This window comes from Stigmatopora nigra, chromosome 21 (genome assembly GCF_051989575.1).
Source record: "Stigmatopora nigra isolate UIUO_SnigA chromosome 21, RoL_Snig_1.1, whole genome shotgun sequence".
NCBI lineage: Eukaryota > Metazoa > Chordata > Actinopteri > Syngnathiformes > Syngnathidae > Stigmatopora > Stigmatopora nigra.
This window is the reverse complement of record NC_135528.1, coordinates 3,389,654-3,408,704: the sequence shown is the minus strand read 5'-3', so window position 1 is coordinate 3,408,704 and position 19,051 is coordinate 3,389,654. Positions and strand designations below refer to the sequence as shown.

Below are 19,051 nucleotides of genomic sequence, written 5' to 3'. Positions count from 1 at the left end.
AACGAATGAGGTTTGTTTTGAAAACTCCAACTGAGCTTCCTCCTTCTAAGCCAATCGCAGCCAGAGCGCACGAATGGAGTGGTTTTACTCATCAGCCAAAGTAACTTCGCCTGTGTAACATTTATCCATGCGGAAGACAAAATGTTTAGCGGAATTCAACCCGTAACGGTTGTATTTAACAACGCTAAAAACTGTTTCCTCCATGTTCCTGCAAAGTTAATATCTCATCTGTCTCTGATCGAGGTAAGCTAACTACAGATCGCCTAGGATTTCCGCATTAGTTTACTATTTGAGACGCGCCTGACATTAGTAATCTGAATGCGTTGACCTCCGATACAGTCCAAAAGTGAGTGGCTGAAAGTCATCCAGTCTCAATGTAAAAAAATTGGACGTCTATTGTTGTCAATTGTAGGAGTTACCCGACTGGCATTTCGATTTTAATCATTTAAACGTTAATATGTAATTCTATTAACATTCCATGATTACATTCATTATTCATGATAATAATTCGCCAAAACTGTCATCACATAGACGTGGATCTAAGGTTATGGATGTTTCTTATTATTTAATGAAAAGCGATTGCTCAATAAAGTTTTAAATGACACCACATTAACAGGGACAGTTCCATATTTCCATCAATCCCGTTCAAAACAATCCCAAAAATTCTTGCACGTCACATGTTAATCTTTACTGCAATGGATCATTCATCAGCAATTTCATTGTTTTAACACCCACTTGTTAAAAAAATCACTTGTCTTCCATCTTCACTGCAATTGGATAACCCTTTTGCTCATGATCTACCAGGAGGTTTAAATGAATCAAGGCAAAAGTACTACAAGATGAAATAGTCCCTTTTGTGAGCATGGAGGGGAAATTTGCAACCATTGTCATTATAGTGTAGTTTATTTTAAAGTGTGTAAGTTATGATTACCACAATAATTGTTATAAAAATTGAACTCATCACTTTTATGTATGTACAATACAACAGTGTTCCCTTGTCATTTTGCAGTTCAATGTTTGCGTCCTAACCCTACAATAATTGTGTGGGAAGATTATTTTTAAAAATCGAAATGTTATGTATGCTCTATACCAGTGGTGTCAAACATACGGCCCGCGGGCCAGATCCGGACCGTCTGGTGGTTTGGTACGGCCCGAGGAAGAAAGCTGCATTGTATGAAAAAAATATGAATTTTCTTTAAAATGTGTAGTTCTTGTATTCTCCACTTGGGGCGCAGTGTTTTGGTACGTGCAGACAACATGATTTGACATTTATTTATGTTGTTATGTTATTCTCTTGGTCATAATATATTGTTCATAATGTAAAAGGAAAATTCTGTTCATAAACATTTTGATAATTTACTCATTATTTGCACTAATTATTAGTATTAGTGACGGATACCAAGGAAAAAAGTGGACTTATTGTTAGTTCTATGTAATTTTGCAATGAGTTTATTGGTCCGGCCCGCTTGATCTCAAATTAAGCTGTATTCGGCCCGCAGACCAAAAGGAGTTTGACAACCCTGCTCTATACTATAGTGTGTATATGTATAAATTTCCTATTTCATGGAAACTGACTTGATACGCATGGTTATGGTACGGATTAACCGTGAAAATTGAGGGAATACTGTATTTATGTTATTCCTGTTTCATTTAGACTTGTGTAGTAACTTCAGCGTTTTGTTTCATAGAACCAGGCTTTGGAGTTGTCCTGGAGTCATGATGGACCTCCTGTTTTCCTCAGCTGGACTCTTAACCGCAACTCCTCCAACTTTGACAGCCACCAGGTGGAGCTATGCAGGCATCTCGCAGAGAAGTTGGGCCTGCTGGAAGGAGAAGAGGTAAATAAATCAGCTTTTTTTTATGCAACCACACAAGGTTGATGGCGGTGTTGTTTCTCAGGGTTTTGTGAGGGTGTGTCCGCAAGTATCATCGGTGCATCAAGTGTTTGTGGAACCACTTTCGGCTGATGACTGGGAGATTTTGGTATGTTCTACGGTGGCTTTTTGAAGCAAAAATTTTGCGTCATGATTGATATTTGTGTGTACTGACTTTTTCAGGAGCTCCATAGTGGTGTGCTTGAGGAGCATTTTCTGGATCAGATTAGAGTGGTATACCCGGATGCTGTCTTGCCTGTGTGGGTGGACAGCTATACAGTTATATACATCCAGATAGGTAACAAAAACAAACAAACAAAAACATACAATAAACAGACTTCCCTCAATTATTGCGACTTCACTTATCGCCAATTCACTTCATTGCGATTTTTATTCTGCTATTATTATTATTTTTTTTTCTAAGTTCATAAAAAATGTAAAAATCCAGGCTGAAACTCACAAGCGAAAGCCACTGCCTTCAGCTTGCTACAAGGACTCGGCACTTAAGAAAAATAAATTAAAAACATTTTTAGAAAAATAGGTAGTTATAATAGGGGTGGCCCTAATTTGCGATTTTTGGATTATCGCGGCCATGTCTGGTCTAGATTGACCGCAATATTTGAGGGATTACCGTTTGGACTTTTTGTTTAACAACAAAGAAAAGAAAGTCTTAACTTTACAACAATTAAGTAATTATTTTTTACCGTAAAGTGCAACTCGATTATCCAGAATTAGATTCTGATTTTATTAAGTGGGGAAAATAATTTTCAGTGATTTTCTCTTGTAATATACTGGTACTTAATAGTCAGACCATTTTTTTGTAAGAATGAAGTATTGTGTCAATGTGCTCAATATTCAAGGAATAGTAGTTTTTCATGAATAAAAAAACCAACAATGTTAAGAAAACCTAATAACATTATCAATATATGATAAATCTTCAAGTTCTACAAGTTCATTGAACTGATTTTAGTTCAGTTGCTAAATCAGAAAAGCCAAACCTACATGATATCAAAATATATAACATATATATATATATTTTATCAATGATTGCAACATACTACTGCCAAAAACTCCTTCAATCCCCAACTAAACCACAATCTTGTCCTCCTTTCCCGCAGCTTCCTTGTTACCTTCAGTGCCTTATGGTCGCCTGGAGACCTTCACAGAGCTCATTGTGACCCCTAAGAAACATACCAGCCGCCCCGAGGCGCCTCATTACAGCAATTTGGATGCCCCTTCTACAGCTAAACCCCCTTTGCAAACCTTACCACCTCCAACTCAGGAGTGGGGTGGCATTAAAAGTCTGTTTACCTACTTGACGAAAGGCTCGAGCCACCCAGTTAGGGAAGTCCCGTCCGTACCGGAGGTCCCTATTCTGCTGCCGGACGCTCTCTACAGAGTATGCGGTTCATCTCCTCCTTGCCTAACCACCGCCAGTCACGTGGCGCCTGGCGTTCTTCATATCTTCCCGCGGAGTTCCACGTCGGATTTAGACGTGGCTGCAAGTAAGCCGGAACTGACGTACGGCCTTCTATCCAAAATACCCTCGCCGAAAGAGAAAGCCAAGGAAGAGAAAAAGAAAACAGCGGCAGATAGAGTAGAGGAGGTCAAAGATCAAGAGCTGAAACAGGAGGCCACAACGCTAGTACGCTTAGTTTGCCATGAGATTGACGAGCTAAGAAACACGGAAGCAACAATCCACTGCGGGTCAGTCTGGGTGAGACTGACAAATCCTACCGATACACTCTTATCGCTGCTTATTCTTTTGTTATATTTGGGCTTTTGATTGTACTACAGATTCCTCCCGTATTGGCTGCAAGACTCCAAATCCTCCCACATTCCATCGTAAGAATAAAGCCAGTGACGTCAATGGTTAAAATAGCGTCCGCTATTCAACTACAGCCTCAAAAAACACTAGTAGGTTTAAAGGATTTTTGCTCATGCTGTTTTTTAGATATATTTACAGAATTGGCGCTGCTAATGAATACCTTTTTTTTCCCGATTTTAGACTGAGGCGGAGGAAGACGACGATATACAGACAGCGTTCTTGAGCTGGCTCCACACTCAGACCCACCAACCTTTGGCGTGCTTGACACCACGAGTTGGCACCGTCCTCCTACACGCGACTGATGGTGATTTATATCTTCACGTTTAGATCAACATTATGTTATGATTATTGCAATGACATAACACCTTTTTTCCCCCCCTAGACAAGTTGGAGTTCACTGCCACAGTGCTCAAACCAGAACCTGAGAGTGAACCACTTGACCAGCTATTCTTCCTTTCACCTTCATATTTACAGAAGAAACATATACAGGTTGTCTGGATATGTTCTATTAATAAATAGCCATCATCATCTCATAAGTATTCGTGTTCAGGTAGTACGAGAACCAACTTCTGCATCACCAGTTGAAATTGAGCCACCAAAACAAGAGCTTTTGCCACTTTCTTCTCTCGGGTCAGTCTGGAATTCCAATTTATCATAGCGTGTTTTGGGTTATTGTTATTCATTCATATTTTTTTCCCCTATATTCTGTCAGGGGTGTGGACGAGCTGATCCGGAGCAGCTTTGAGTTCATCTCGTACAGTCTGCTGGCTTCTCCTTTGTCCAGAGACTTGCTTGGAGTCATTGGACGAGGACTCAAAGGGGGCGCGCTGCTTATAACTGGTGCTCAGGTTGGAATAAATTAGATTTACTTTCAGTTGCATTGAGATTGAACTACACAAACTGAAACTAATATGATCACATACAAAGTGGGTACATTGCTTGCTGACGCGCTATATCTATATAGTGAAAAGGCGGACATGTGAAAGGGGATCCGGATTAGAGTCAAAATGGGTAAAACAAGATTGTTTTTTAGAAAAACGTACTTAAAAAAGTTGTTATACGGTATACACAATTTGAAATGATCAAGAAACGAATAAAATACAGGTATGGTTTGAATTGGGTATCAAGTATGTCCCTAATAAAGTTCACATGTTTTCTTTAGGGTAGCGGCAAAAGCGCCTTGTCTCGCGCCCTCTGCAGGAAAGCAGCAGAAGACGTGGATGCACATGTGGAGGTTTTGGACTGTAAAATGCTACAAGGTGCTCTACTACTTTTACCACCCTTTCGTTAGACCTTTTTTTAATTTTCCTTCATACCATTTGGTTTCTCCAGGCAAAAGAGCAGAGACAATTCGCCGGACATTACGGGACATTTTCAACGAGGCGGAATGGAGACAGCCCTCTGTGGTTCTGTTAGATGATTTGGACCACGTGGCCAGAGCGCCCACCTCACCCGAGAATGAAGAAGGACCTGAGGAGCTGCTTCACCAACATGTTGCACAGAGTATGTAAAACCATACATTTTAAGTTACTGCTGTTTTCCTCATCTTTTGTGGGTAATCAAGCATTTTTCTTTGTAGGTTTAATGGACATAGTGGATGAGATGGTCGAATATGACGCCCAGATTTGTTTGATAGTGACCAGCGAGAATGAACGCTCCTTACACAGCACACTTACTCAAGTGCAAGGAAGGCATTTCTTTCAGGGTTTTACTCACATAAAGCCACCTGACCAGGTAGATCCTAGTTTCTGTCTGTCTGTGTGTTTTTGTTTTGTATTTTCTGTCTATCTGCAGTATTTGTCCATCTTGTGTAAACTTTTTAATTTGTGTCTACAGTATCTTTTCGGTGTCAATCTGTCAATTCAGGCATGTTTGTTTCTTTCTCGCTGTCCCACTTTTGAGTTGTTGGTTATCCATTGAAGAAACTTTTTCAATTTATTTCTGTTTTTCACTAGCGTCTCTGTTTTTTATGACTGGCATCTGTCTTACCCTGTTTTTGTCACTTTAGAAAAAAAAAATATATATACACACTCATACTGCTTAGTCCCAGTCCCTTAGGCTCAAAAGAATAATACACAATTCTTACACACCCGAAAAACTGTGTGAATTGTATAATATGACTGGCGTGCACATCTAAAAACTACAGATTTGTGACTCACTTATATCCTTCAAAATGATTGATCATGAGTATTAATTTGAGGTGATTTCGTAATTTTGTAATAGCCTAATCAAAAGTGTGACTGCATTTAATATTTTCCCAAATAAAATGTTGGTGAATTATGACGCTGAGATATAATGCGACTCACAAGTTAAACAATCTAATTTTTTTTCTGTCTGTTATGTTTGTGTAGGCCCAGAGAAGTGACATACTTTGTCGTGCCATTGAAACGAGATGTGGCTCGCGTCATTCCAATTCTGTCAACTTGGATCTGTCAAATGTTGCAAAGGAGACAGACGGATACTTGCCTCAAGATTTGCTGCTACTCTTGGAACGAGCCTTGCATTCTAATGCTGCTCGCCAACTACAAAATTACAATGCTGGTAAAGTACTGATATACTCTAATAAGTCCCTCATACAAGTTTGTTCATTTTCATTTTTTAAATCTCCACTTTTGGCACTCTTGTCTATTTTGCAGTTTCGTCTTTGTTGCAGCAGGACTTTAAAGAGGCTCTCAGGGATTTCACACCGCCGTCCCGATGGGGGGCGGACCTCCACAGTCCAAGCGGAGAGGGGCTGGAGTCTGTAGGGGGGCTTGCCGAGGTGCGGCAGCAGTTGATGGACACCATCTTGCTCCCTGCCAAGGTTAGCCGAAAGATGTTAAAACAAATCGAGTGGTACTTCTAATTACAAAATTAATTGGTTCCACAAGTTTATTTTGTTACCTGGATTTTTCGTAAGTAGATCAGTACTTTATATGTAAATTCCCTAATAGTCCTTTAAAAAAAATACCAACTAAATCCTTTAAAAATGATCAGTTTCCCAAAATTGTACAAGAAATGTGAGAAAACCTTCTGTTTTTTTTGATGAATAACAAGCCCTGCCTATTCATTTCATTGGCAACAATAATTTACGTTTTGGTGGATTTCGGAACTTTGATATTGGAACAGTCATTCGGATATCAAAATGTTTCATCGCTTGAAAATTTTGTAAGTAGAGGTAGCACTGTAGTTCACTTGCAAATGTGCTAACAATGAGCCTGGTGTTTTCAGTATCCTGTCCTGTTCTCCAAGCTCCCCATCCGACATCGGTCGGGAGTTCTGCTTTACGGAGCGCCGGGCACTGGGAAGACGTTACTGGCACGAGCCGTGGCCAAAGACAGTGGCATGAACTTCATTAGTATTAAGGTATGCATTTGTGCTAGTATCACCTAAAAAATACACTTTTAGATGAGATAAATCAACAGGGCAAAATTTATTGTAAAAAAATGTACTCTTCATAAAACTCAAATCAAACTTTTCAGTGACAGGATTAAATCATTTGAAGGCTTTTAATTTAGACAGACAACACACAAAGTTTTGAGAATTACAATGTGATATCTTGGATATAGTACCGCATTTTTCTCACTATAAGAAAACATTTCTTCGTTTTTTAACTTTGTAATTGTTTTATTTATGGGTTTGACGGATGTACTTTTTTAATGGCAAGTTATAAAGTTCCAAAAAATAGCCGCAAAGTCATGAATCAAAAACACATGAAACTTCTGGAATTTATACTTAAATTAAAAAAATCTGTTAAATATGGTCGATTAAATGTTATGATATGGGAATGACTGTATTACTCTACGTGTGTTTTAGTTTCTGAACTAGTGGATGCGTGTTTGACAGTTTATTCATGCATGTTATCAGGTGCTGCTATTAGGTTTGGTTAGAACTTTATTTCATCCCATATTCGGGAAATGTCTTGGTTGCAGTAGCAAGACAGACACAATACAAGACATTGTAGACCTAGTTAAAAAAACTTGAGCCACACACTTCTTTTTTTTTTAACTTTGTTTCTCTTAATGTGTTTTTGTGTTTGTGTATGTCCGCAACTGTTGGTGTTTGTTTGTTAGTGGCTTTCAAGCAATTGTTGTTTTGTTTGTTTTGTTAAATGATTTTCCTTATTTTCATGTGTTTGTGTGTTTCAGGGTCCAGAACTCCTCAGTAAATACATTGGTGCAAGCGAAAAAGCGGTTCGAGATGTCTTCCACAGGTGAGGAAGATAATTGCAGCACACTACTCCACCATTTCTCATAAGAGGACTTCATAGGCATCTCTGCCAAATGTAACCTTGATTAATAAAGTTACAAATCAATGAACAGCTCCACTAGATGGCACCAACACATAATCGTCCATCCATTTAATTTAGTATTGGCGTTTAGATGCATATTCAAATCAACTTTATCTTGATTAACAGGGCTCAGGCCGCCCAGCCTTGTGTGGTCTTCTTTGATGAGTTCGATTCCTTGGCGCCCAGGAGGGGTCACGACAGCACCGGTGTCACCGACCGTGTCGTCAACCAATTGCTAACTCAGTTGGACGGCGCAGAGGGACTCCAAGGTGCGTTTGCGTTCAAAAAAAAAATCAGGGGGCGTGCTACTAATGTCTTTCCCCTCAGGTGTTTACGTATTGGCCGCCACCAGTCGCCCGGATCTAATCGATCCAGCTCTGCTGCGTCCAGGACGTCTCGACAAGTCGATCTACTGCCCCCCACCTGGAAAGGTTTGATAATATGGCAGCAAGTTACTCCCTTTCCTTTGTAACTCTTTGGATACTATTGACTCTTACTGTTAAGTGGATTTTACCATATAAATACTCTGGATTTAACGTCCTCGTGCACATGTAGGAGGACCGCTTAGCCATCCTCAAGATTTTGAGCACCGGCATCTCTTTGGCACCTGACGTGGACCTGGGAAATGTGGCGGAGGAGACTGATGGATTCACTGGCGCCGATTTGAAAGCGCTCCTCTATAACGCCCAGCTGGAGACATTAAATAGCTGTCTAGATGTAAGTGACGATTTAAAAAAATTAACTTTTAACATTGTATGGATTTGTAATGATCCCCCTGCTTGTGATACACAAAATATCATTTCATTTTTAGAAGAAGCTAATATTTGAGGTTTGTTTCATGGCAAAAATAGTCACTCAACACACAAAGTGTTAATTATTGCTAATTTTTGGGTAACTGTCCACTGTAGAGACCATGAAGCTCCAAAATTAGAAAAAAAAATCCATCAAAAACTTCAGTTCCATTTACAAATGTTAAATAATATATAGAATACTTGATCAAGTAACCAAAGGAGGTCATTTAAAACTCATAAATATTCAAATAGTCACAGTTGGATTGCTTGCGGTTTAATATTTTGACTTTTTTAAAACTGTCCTGCTTCCATTTAACCACGTCCTCATGGTTTCAGGAGACGACATGTGACATGAGTCTGTCCTCCATGATGTTCCCAAACAACAGTAGCGGTTCCGAAGACCTCATGGATGAGGAGGACGAAGAAGGGGACGATGGCAAATGTCCCGAATCTGCCAACGTACTGCATTTGAATGGACAGCAAAAACAAGAAAATGCTGCTGACGCCTGGAGGATATACTTTGGAACCTCCTTGGAGTTGGAATCTGGTGAAGTGAGTGTTTATTAGATTTTTAGTCGTTACTAAAAAATTCAAAACCCCTAAAGTAATACTTAATCCTCAATAGAGTACTCGTTTAACGTATTAACTGTCATTGATGGCACTAAAAGTCCAATCCACTTTGACAAGGAAATATAGGCATTGATTGTATTAAAAGAAAAACTGAGAAAACTGGGATTATTCTCTTTAATTCATTTTAAAGTTTCATCTTAAAAAAAAAAAAATAGAAATATTTGCTTTGAAGATATACTTAAATAGATAAGTTAAATGAATTCAACATTATCAAGGGTGGGCATACATTTAATTGTGAAGTGTTTTTTGTTTTGTTTGTTTTTTTAATTTTTTGAAGGATTAACAAGATTTAATCTATAAAAAAACATAAAACTGGGATTATTATTTAGAATATTTATTCTATTTAAAACTGAAAATATTTGCTATGAAGATATAGTTGTATAGATAAGTTAAATGAAGGAAAATGGGTTTATTTACCTTAACCTTTTTAAGAAGCACTTAGAATTCCAAAATGGCAAAAAAGCATTGTTTAAAAAAAATTAAAAACATTTTTGTATCCAATTATTATTTTTTAATGACTCTTTGGCTGCCAGCTCTTCCCTGTCAAAATGTATCGGGTAACTATTGCTGTTAATGGGAGTTCATATATAATTTCTACATCTATTACTATCAATACGAATACAATAAATCCACATGGCACCAAAAGTGAATGAGATCATAATATTCATACATTTTCTGATCCGCTTCTCCTCACAATGGTGTCGTAAATATGACATTGACAACAAACACTCCCCTCTTTCCATACAGGACAGAGAAGTAGCCACCCCTGAATCCAGTTGGTCACATCCCCCCCTCGCCATGCCCTCTCTCAAGACTGGTTTCCAGTCTCTCAGTCATGAACAGCAACAACGCCTTCAGCATGAAGTGGCGTGCATCGAGCTAAACCACCGCAGAGCCAACGTATGCAAACTACCTTTTTTACATTTTCTCCACTGTGTTGCATTCGTGTACACACTGTGAATGTGTCCGCTCAGGGGGAACGAGTGCGTGTCCAGTCCAAAGCCAAACAGCCGGGTATCCTGCTGCGGCGTTGCCACGTGCTGGCCGCGTTGGACGCCACCGGGCCGTCGCTCGGAAAGGACGATTGGAACAGATACCAAATTCTGTGCGTGGCACAAAAACTGCTCATCTTGGAAATGCTAACCAAGTTAATGTGTGTATCATGTGTTTTTTTTCAGGTATGACGCTTTTTCGGGAGGCAGAACAAGCACACAAGTGTACCAACCAGGACAACGTGTGACGTTAGCGTGATTATCTCACCAAAAAAGGTCAGTTATTTATCCTTAATTGCTTTACATTATATATAGAGCCATTGCTAAGCACTGTTGGTAACGCATAATTCACTTTGGGGTTTTTTTACATTAGTTATATACAGTTAAATAATTGTTTACTGCAAATTAGTTGAATTAAAAAGTAATTAAAAGGCCTTAGTTTTCTATAACTGGGGAAATAATCACTTTTTAATGATAGCACAATTAGAACTTATTGTATTGATGCAATATCATTGTTTAAATTCATCACAAAATTCACTTTTAAAAGGATTTATTGGATCTAAAAGAGGTTTGTTTTTAAAACAGTTATATACTTGTTAAATAATTCCTTACTGCAAATTAGTTGAATTGAAATTAATTAAAAGGCCTTACTTTTCTCTTTTTAATGATTACAATTAGAACGTTTTGTTTTGATGCAATATAATTGTTTAAAGTCATCATATAATTGCTAAGTACCTTAAGCAGGCCTTTTATAGTGGCATATGACTTAACTGCTAATGATAATTCAACCCTATCAAAGCTTTATTTTTACCGTTTCTGCACACTATGTTTAATATGTCACTAAAAACAGAGAAATTCACTTCTTTCAACCTTTAATGTAAACAGCAGTTTTGTGGGACTTTGAAAAATCCTAAAGACAAAATGTGACTGGTTTTAAATAGGAAGGGAATAGGAACAATGTGTAGGTAGATGTAAATACTGTATAGTGTGTATATATATATATATATATATATATATATATATTTATATAAAAAAAATCATACTAGAAATCACAACCATGATCTTTTTAAATAAAATCAATACATTAACTTTCAATTTTTTTTTTAAGACATAAGCTTCCCTTTCCTCCCAAATATCTTCTTCATTGACAGCTTTTACAATTAGAAACACAAAATGATAAAGTAAATATTGCTCAGGAATGTGGCGTACAGCAGTCGTTTAAGGGAATTTTGTGACAACAAAAGTTGTAACAGTCTTGTTTGGACGAGAAGTGAGATTTTTGTGGGCTTCAGGGGGGAAGAAGAAGAAAAAAAAAACATTTAGCTGCCACGATTACGGTGGAACTCGTTTGTCATGTGAAAAGAAATGAATGGACTACATCTAACATGGCCGCTCTTCCCTGCACAGAAGCCCTGAGGACGAATCAGAAGGAAAAACAGCGGAATTTCTCAATTTTAAGGTAAGACTTCTTGGTTTCTTCTCATCCCCATGGCCAAAGATTAAAAAAAAAAAACTCACAGTTTGTGGAATCGTCCAGTTTTAAGGGGGTAAGGGGGTCCAGTGAGTACAGCAGGGCGAAAGCAAAAGCTAGTTACAATCGTAAACAAAGTCATAATTGCTGGGCTCTTTGGGAATAGGGGGTGGAGCTTCAGGAATCTGAATGTTTTCCAGGTCAAGTAAGCGTAGCTTCATCTCCATGGAGAGCAGCGTGTCCATGTCGGATTTGGTGTAGTCGCTGGTCATCTCTTTGCCCAGGAGTGCGTTCAAACCGTCAGTCCATACGCAGTACTGTAGGCAAAAGTACCAGTAAGATACGTCTTTTTTTTCTTTTCACTGTAATATGAATGCAAATAGAGTGATGTCCTGATGGAATCAATAAAACGATTTTTTGAGATGCTAATTTAAGTCATTAGTACCGTCATGTTTTTTGAGTAATACTAGGATTTCAAAGTTTCACAGTGTATGTAAAAACGTTGCAAGTTTTTGTGTATAATGTTTTGTATTTCTGTCTTTTTAGGTTTGGAAATGCAGTTCTAAGAAAAGGCATTTTGGGTGTTGAGTATGCTTGGACTCAGTCACAGAAGATAGTGCAACGTGCCTTCAAAAATGTGGACTTGGCAGCAAAAAAAGGTAAGAAAAGAACTGGAATGTGGGTTTGTTTTCACACTTGCTCTTCTGGGGACTATGCAGAAAGGTTTCAAGAACCAGCTCCACTGTTTCAAAATGATTGGCCTACCAAATGGGGTCAAACATTTTGGAACAAGCTGTATTTGGGGGCCAAACTCAATGAAGATTCTGCACTAAACAGGTAAAAGTTTGCTTTTTCTAAGATTTTATGTTCTACTGAAAATATCTAACCTCATGTTCTAGTTGGGCTCATAGCATACTACACTGAAACGTTGGTCTTAGAAGGTAAGTGGGGTCGAGCCTGGTTAGTACTTGGATAGGAATACCAGGTTCTGTAACCCCTTATGTTACCAAGAGGAATTAGTTCACTTGTTATTGAGTCAGCCTCACAGCTTTGGTGTCCTGGGTTCAAATCCCGGCCTGGGAATACCAGGTGCTGTAAACTCTTATGTTACAAAGGGGAAGTAGCTCAAGTGTCAAAGTGCTCGCTTAGCATGTGATAAGCAGAATGCTAAGCGAGCACTTTACCACTCGAGCTAATTTCGCTTCGTAACAGAAGAGTTTACAACAACTAGTATCCCCAGGCCGGGATTTGAACCCACGGCATCAAAGCTGCGAGGCACGAACAACTGAGCTAATTTCCCTTGGGAACATAAGAGGTTACAGCACCTGATATTGCCATCCAAGTACTAACCAGGCTCGACCCTGCTTACTTCCCGAGATCAAACGTTTTTAGGGTAGTATACCTAAGCCCAACTACAACATGAGGTCAGATATTTTGAGTAGAACCTAAAATCTTAGACAAAGCAAACTTTTACCTGTTAAGTGCAGATTTTCCATTGAGTTTGGCCCACAAATACAGAGTATTCCAAACTGTTTGATCCCATTTCATAGGCCAATCATTTTAAAACCGTGGAGCTGATTTGGAAAACCTTCCTGTGTAGTCCTCCCAAGGAAACAAACCCACATTCAGTCCTTTTTCTTGACATTTTTATGTACCAAGTCGTAATTTTTGGAGGCCCGCTGCATTGTTTTCGGCGACTGAGTCCTAGCATACTCTAACACACAAAATGCCTTTTCTTTGAATGGCATTTCTCAGTCTGTAAAGACACTATTGCAAATCACATCTCACCTCGTGCTTGTCCGGAGCGATAAAGTTTAAATACTCGTCTGACTCGTAAAGAATTGAGAAGGCCAACTCCAACACCTCCTGCAGTTAAAAAGAGTTATGATGATAGGTTAATCGATCTTCTCGGTCGTTGCTGATCTTTGTCAGCCTACCTTGTTCTGCTTGAGGGCACCCTTCTCTTTCATGTGAGGACAGTCTTTTCCCGTGATGACGGCTTTAATGTCTGCCACGGGCACTGGGGAGAAATGCCAATTGTGGTTAAACTCTACTGTCTCAATGTGTCACTTTAGGCAAAATGCTGGCGCTCACGTTTGTCCTGCAGAGAGTCGTGAGGTACCTCCCCCTGGGGACTTTCCTCCAGGTCCCCATAGTGGAGGACCTTGTGGTTGGGGGACAATCGGCAGTACCAGAATTTGTCTGAAAGTGGGACAGAGACCAGAAAAAAATAATCTTATGACTTTAAAAGAGGTAATCTATATGTCATTATTGATATTTTCAAGTGTTATGCTACACTAGCTTTCCGCTCTATCACTCTAATCTGCCAAAAAAGTAAAGTCAGGTGCACTGTTAAATTAACTGTTTGTGTAGGGATAAGCTAATGTGTCAGGACGAGTTTTCTTCCAGGTAACGCACACCTGCAAAGACGCCTTTGCTGGCGCTTATCCACAGGAGCAGACGGATTCGTGGGTGGTGTGGAGGACGCTGGTAAGTGAGTCTGAAGATGTGAGCTCACCTTGTCTCCTGCGACTGCTAATCTTCCTGAAGCACGTTCCTTCACACAGTCGATTAAGCCTCTGTTGTTTGATCAGCTCCATTATCTCTGGCTGGATCTTCTCCCTCAGCTCCCTGCGCCAAGTGCACAAATGTGCCAGAATAAAAAAGAAGTTGGTTGGTTGCCACAATTCCAGAGAAATCATCAACGATCAGTCATAGGCAGTGACACCCATTTCCATTGTGGTTGGGTGTTTTTGCCAAATTATCTAAATAAAGAGCATTTGATCTTGATACTTTTCATTTCCATTGAATCGCATTAAGTTCCACATTGTTGGCTCAACAAAACAGTACAATTTTAGGCAATTGTATGCATGCACATGTGTGTAGGAATGTACGTACGTACGCATACATGCATGTATGTATACACATACATGTATGCATCTCTGTATGTACATACATACATACATGTATGCATGTATGTATGTACATACATACATGTATGTATGTACATACATACATGTATGTATGTACAAACATACATGTATGTATGTACAAACATACATGTATGTATGTACAAACATACATGTATGTATGTACATACATACATGTATGTATGTACAAACATACATGTATGTATGTACAAACATATATGTATGTATTTACAAACATACATGTGTGTATGTACATACATACATGTGTGTATGTACAAACATACATGTATGTACAAACATACATGTATGTATGTACATACATGCATACATACATGTACGTATGTACATACATGCATACATACATGTATGTATGTACATACATGCATACATACATGTATGTATGTACATACATGCATACATACATGTATGTATGTACATACATGCATACATACATGTATGTATGTACATACATGCATACATGTATGTATGTTCATACATGCATACATGTATGTATGTACATACATGCATACATGTATGTATGTACATACATGCATACATGTATGTATGTATGTTCATACATGCATACATGTATGTATGTATGTTCATACATGCATACATGTATGTATGTACATACATGCATACATGTATGTATGTACATACATGCATACATGTATGTATGTATGTTCATACATGCATACATGTATGTATGTATGTATGTACATACATGCATACATGTATGTATGTATGTATGTACATACATGCATACATGTATGTATGTATGTATGTACATACATGCATACATGTATGTATGTATGTACATACATGCATACATGTATGTATGTATGTATGTTCATACATGCATACATGTATGTATGTTCATACATGCATACATGTATGTATGTTCATACATGCATACATGTATGTATGTTCATACATGCATACATGTATGTATGTTCATACATGCATACATGTATGTATGTTCATACATGCATACATGTATGTATGTTCATACATGCATACATGTATGTATGTTCATACATGCATACATGTATGTATGTTCATACATGCATACATGTATGTATGTTCATACATGCATACATGTATGTATGTTCATACATGCATACATGTATGTATGTTCATACATGCATACATGTATGTATGTTCATACATGCATACATGTATGTATGTTCATACATGCATGTATGTATGTACATACATACATGTATGTATGTACATACATGCATACATGTATGTATGTACATACATGCATACATACATGTATGTATGTACATACATGCATACATACATGTATGTATGTACATACATGCATACATACATGTATGTATGTATGTACATACATGCATACATACATGTATGTATGTATGTACATACATGCATACATGTATGTATGTATGTACATACATGCATACATGTATGTATGTACATACATGCATACATACATGTATGTGTGTATATACATGCATACTTGTATGTATGTGTGTATATACATGCATACTTGTATGTACGTGTGTACATACATGCATACTTGTATGTACGTGTGTACATACATGCATACATGTATGTACATGTGTACACACATGCATACATGTATGTACGTGTGTACATACATGCATACATGTATGTACGTATGTACGTACATGCATACATAAGTATGTACATACATTCATAAGTATGTACATGCATACATAAGTATGTACATGCATACATAAGTATGTACATGCATACATAAGTATGTACATACATACATATGTACATACATACATAAGTATGTACATACATACATAAGTATGTACATACATACATAAGTATGTACATACATACATAAGTATGTACATACATACATAAGTATGTACATACATAAGTATACATACATACATAAGTATGTACATACATACATAAGTATGTACATACATACATAAGTATGTACATACATACATAAGTATGTACATACATACATAAGTATGTACATACATACATATGTACATACATACATAAGTATGTACATACATACATAAGTATGTACATACATACATAAGTATGTACATACATACATAAGTGCGTACATACATATATACATACATATATAAGTATGTACATACATACATAAGTATGTACATACATACATAAGTATGTAAATACATTCATAAGTATGTACATACATACATAAGTATGTACATACATACATAAGTATGTACATACATACATAAGTATGTACATACATACATAAGTATGTACATACATACATAAGTATGTACATACATACATAAGTATGTACATACAAAAGTATGTACATACATATGTATGTGCATACATACATATGTATATATGTACGTATATATATGTATGTACATACATACATAAGTATGTACATACATACATAAGTATGTACATACATACATAAGTATGTACATACATACATAAGTATGTTCATACATATATAAGTATGTACATACATAAGTATGTACATACATACATAAGTATGTACATACATACATATGTACATACATACAGATGTATGTACATACATACAGATGTAAGTACATACATACATATGTACATACATACATATGTACATACATACATACATATGTACATACATACATATGTACATACATACATATGTACATACATACATATGTATGTACCTACATATATATGTATGTACATACATATCTATGTACATACATAGTATAGTAAGGCATTTTTCTTAAAAAAAACGACATAGTATAGTAAGGCATTTTTCTTCAAAAACGACATAGTATAGTAAGGCATTTTTCTTCAAAAACGACATAGTATAGTAAGGCTTTTTTCTTAAAAAACGACATAGTATAGTAAGGCATTTTTCTTCAAAAACGACATAGTATAGTAAGGCTTTTTTCTTAAAAAACGACATAGTATAGTAAGGCATTTTTCTTCAAAAACGACATAGTATAGTAAGGCTTTTTTCTTAAAAAACGACATAGTATAGTAAGGCTTTTTTCTTCAAAAAACAACAGTATAGTAAGGCATTTTTCTTCAAAAAAACGACATAGTATAGTAAGGCTTTTTTCTTCAAAAAACGACATAGTATAGTAAGGCTTTTTTCTTTAAAAAAAACGACATAGCATAATAAGACTTTTTTCTTTAAAAAACGACATAGTATAGTAAGGCTTTTTTCTTCAAAAAACGACATAGTATAGTAAGGCTTTTTTCTTAAAAAAACGACATAGTATAGTAAGGCTTTTTTTCTTCAAAAAACGACATAGTATAGTAAGGCTTTTTTCTTCAAAAAACGACAGTATAGTAAGGCTTTTTTTCTTCAAAAAACGACATAGTATAGTAAGGCTTTTTTCTTCAAAAAACGACATAGTATAGTAAGGCTTTTTTCTTCAAAAAAAACGACATAGTATAGTAAGGCTTTTTTCTTCAAAAAAAACGACATAGTATAGTAAGGCTTTTTTCTTCAAAAAACGACATAGTATAGTAAGGCTTATTTCTTCAAAAAACGACATAGTATAGTAAGGCTTTTTTCTTAAAAAAACGACATAGTATAGTAAGGCATTTTTCTGAAAAAAAAACGACATAGTATAGTAAGGCTTTTTTCTTAAAAAAACGACATAGTATAGTAAGGCTTTTTTTCTTCAAAAAACGACATAGTATAGTAAGGCTTTTTTCTTCAAAAAACGACATAGTATAGTAAGGCTTTTTTCTTTAAAAAAAACGACATAGTATAGTAAGGCTTTTTTCTTAAAAAAAAACGACATAGTATAGTAAGGCTTTTTTCTTCAAAAAACGACATAGTATAGTAAGGCTTATTTCTTCAAAAAACGACATAGTATAGTAAGGCTTTTTTCTTAAAAAAACGACATAGTATAGTAAGGCTTTTTTCTTAAAAAAAACGACATAGTATTGTAAGGCTTTTTTCTTCAAAAAAACGACATAGTATATATAGTAAGGTTTTTTTCTTCAAAAAAACGACATAGTATAGTAAGGCTTTTTTCTTCAAAAAAACGACATAGTATAGTAAGGCTTATTTCTTCAAAAAACGACATAGTATAGTAAGGCTTTTTTCTTTAAAAAAAACAACATAGTATAATAAGGCTTTTTTCTTTAAAAAACGACATAGTATAGTAAGGCTTTTTTCTTAAAAAAAAACGACATAGTATAGTAAGGCTTTTTTCTTCAAAAAAAACGACATAGTATAGGAAGGCTTTTTTCTTAAAAAAACGACATAGTATAGTAAGGCTTTTTTCTTAAAAAAAACG

The 19,051-nt window shown here is 36.6% G+C and overlaps 2 protein-coding genes across 8 annotated transcripts in view; one reads left to right on the top strand and one right to left on the bottom strand.

Annotated features, from left to right (window-relative positions):
• The first annotated feature begins 38 nt into the window (after positions 1–38).
• pex1 (peroxisomal biogenesis factor 1) lies at positions 39–12,325 on the top strand. The gene is made up of 26 exons (XM_077742954.1): positions 39–243; positions 1,689–1,838; positions 1,900–1,983; positions 2,058–2,172; positions 2,993–3,591; positions 3,672–3,791; positions 3,883–4,006; positions 4,085–4,191; positions 4,253–4,332; positions 4,415–4,550; positions 4,865–4,961; positions 5,035–5,205; positions 5,282–5,436; positions 6,054–6,243; positions 6,339–6,505; positions 6,913–7,047; positions 7,830–7,894; positions 8,099–8,241; positions 8,300–8,403; positions 8,528–8,689; positions 9,100–9,315; positions 10,141–10,293; positions 10,368–10,498; positions 10,572–10,661; positions 11,793–11,844; positions 12,057–12,325. The coding sequence occupies exons 1-24, from the start codon at positions 142–144 to the stop codon at positions 10,642–10,644; spliced, it is 3,579 nt and encodes a 1,192-aa protein (XP_077599080.1). The 5' UTR covers positions 39–141; the 3' UTR covers positions 10,645–10,661; positions 11,793–11,844; positions 12,057–12,325.
• Positions 11,396–19,051, bottom strand: part of elmo1 (engulfment and cell motility 1 (ced-12 homolog, C. elegans)) — a 59,781-nt gene continuing 52,125 nt past the window's right edge. For all 7 annotated transcript variants that reach the window (XM_077742942.1, XM_077742946.1, XM_077742945.1 and 4 more), the window contains 5 exons: positions 14,375–14,487; positions 13,951–14,058; positions 13,794–13,876; positions 13,645–13,722; positions 11,396–12,173 (listed from right to left, as the gene is read on the bottom strand). In XM_077742942.1, the coding sequence (XP_077599068.1) occupies positions 11,973–12,173; positions 13,645–13,722; positions 13,794–13,876; positions 13,951–14,058; positions 14,375–14,487 (583 nt within the window). In that variant the 3' untranslated portion in view covers positions 11,396–11,972. The remainder of the gene's footprint in view (positions 12,174–13,644; positions 13,723–13,793; positions 13,877–13,950; positions 14,059–14,374; positions 14,488–19,051) is intronic.

Coding starts and splice junctions, on each gene's coding strand:
- pex1 (XM_077742954.1), top strand. CDS start 142: ATGTTTAGCGGAATTCAACCCGTAACGGTTGTATTTAACAACGCTAAA. Junction 5,206..5,281: donor TCACCAACATGTTGCACAGA/GTATGTAAAACC, acceptor TTTTCTTTGTAG/GTTTAATGGACATAGTGGAT. Junction 10,294..10,367: donor TAAACCACCGCAGAGCCAAC/GTATGCAAACTA, acceptor GTGTCCGCTCAG/GGGGAACGAGTGCGTGTCCA.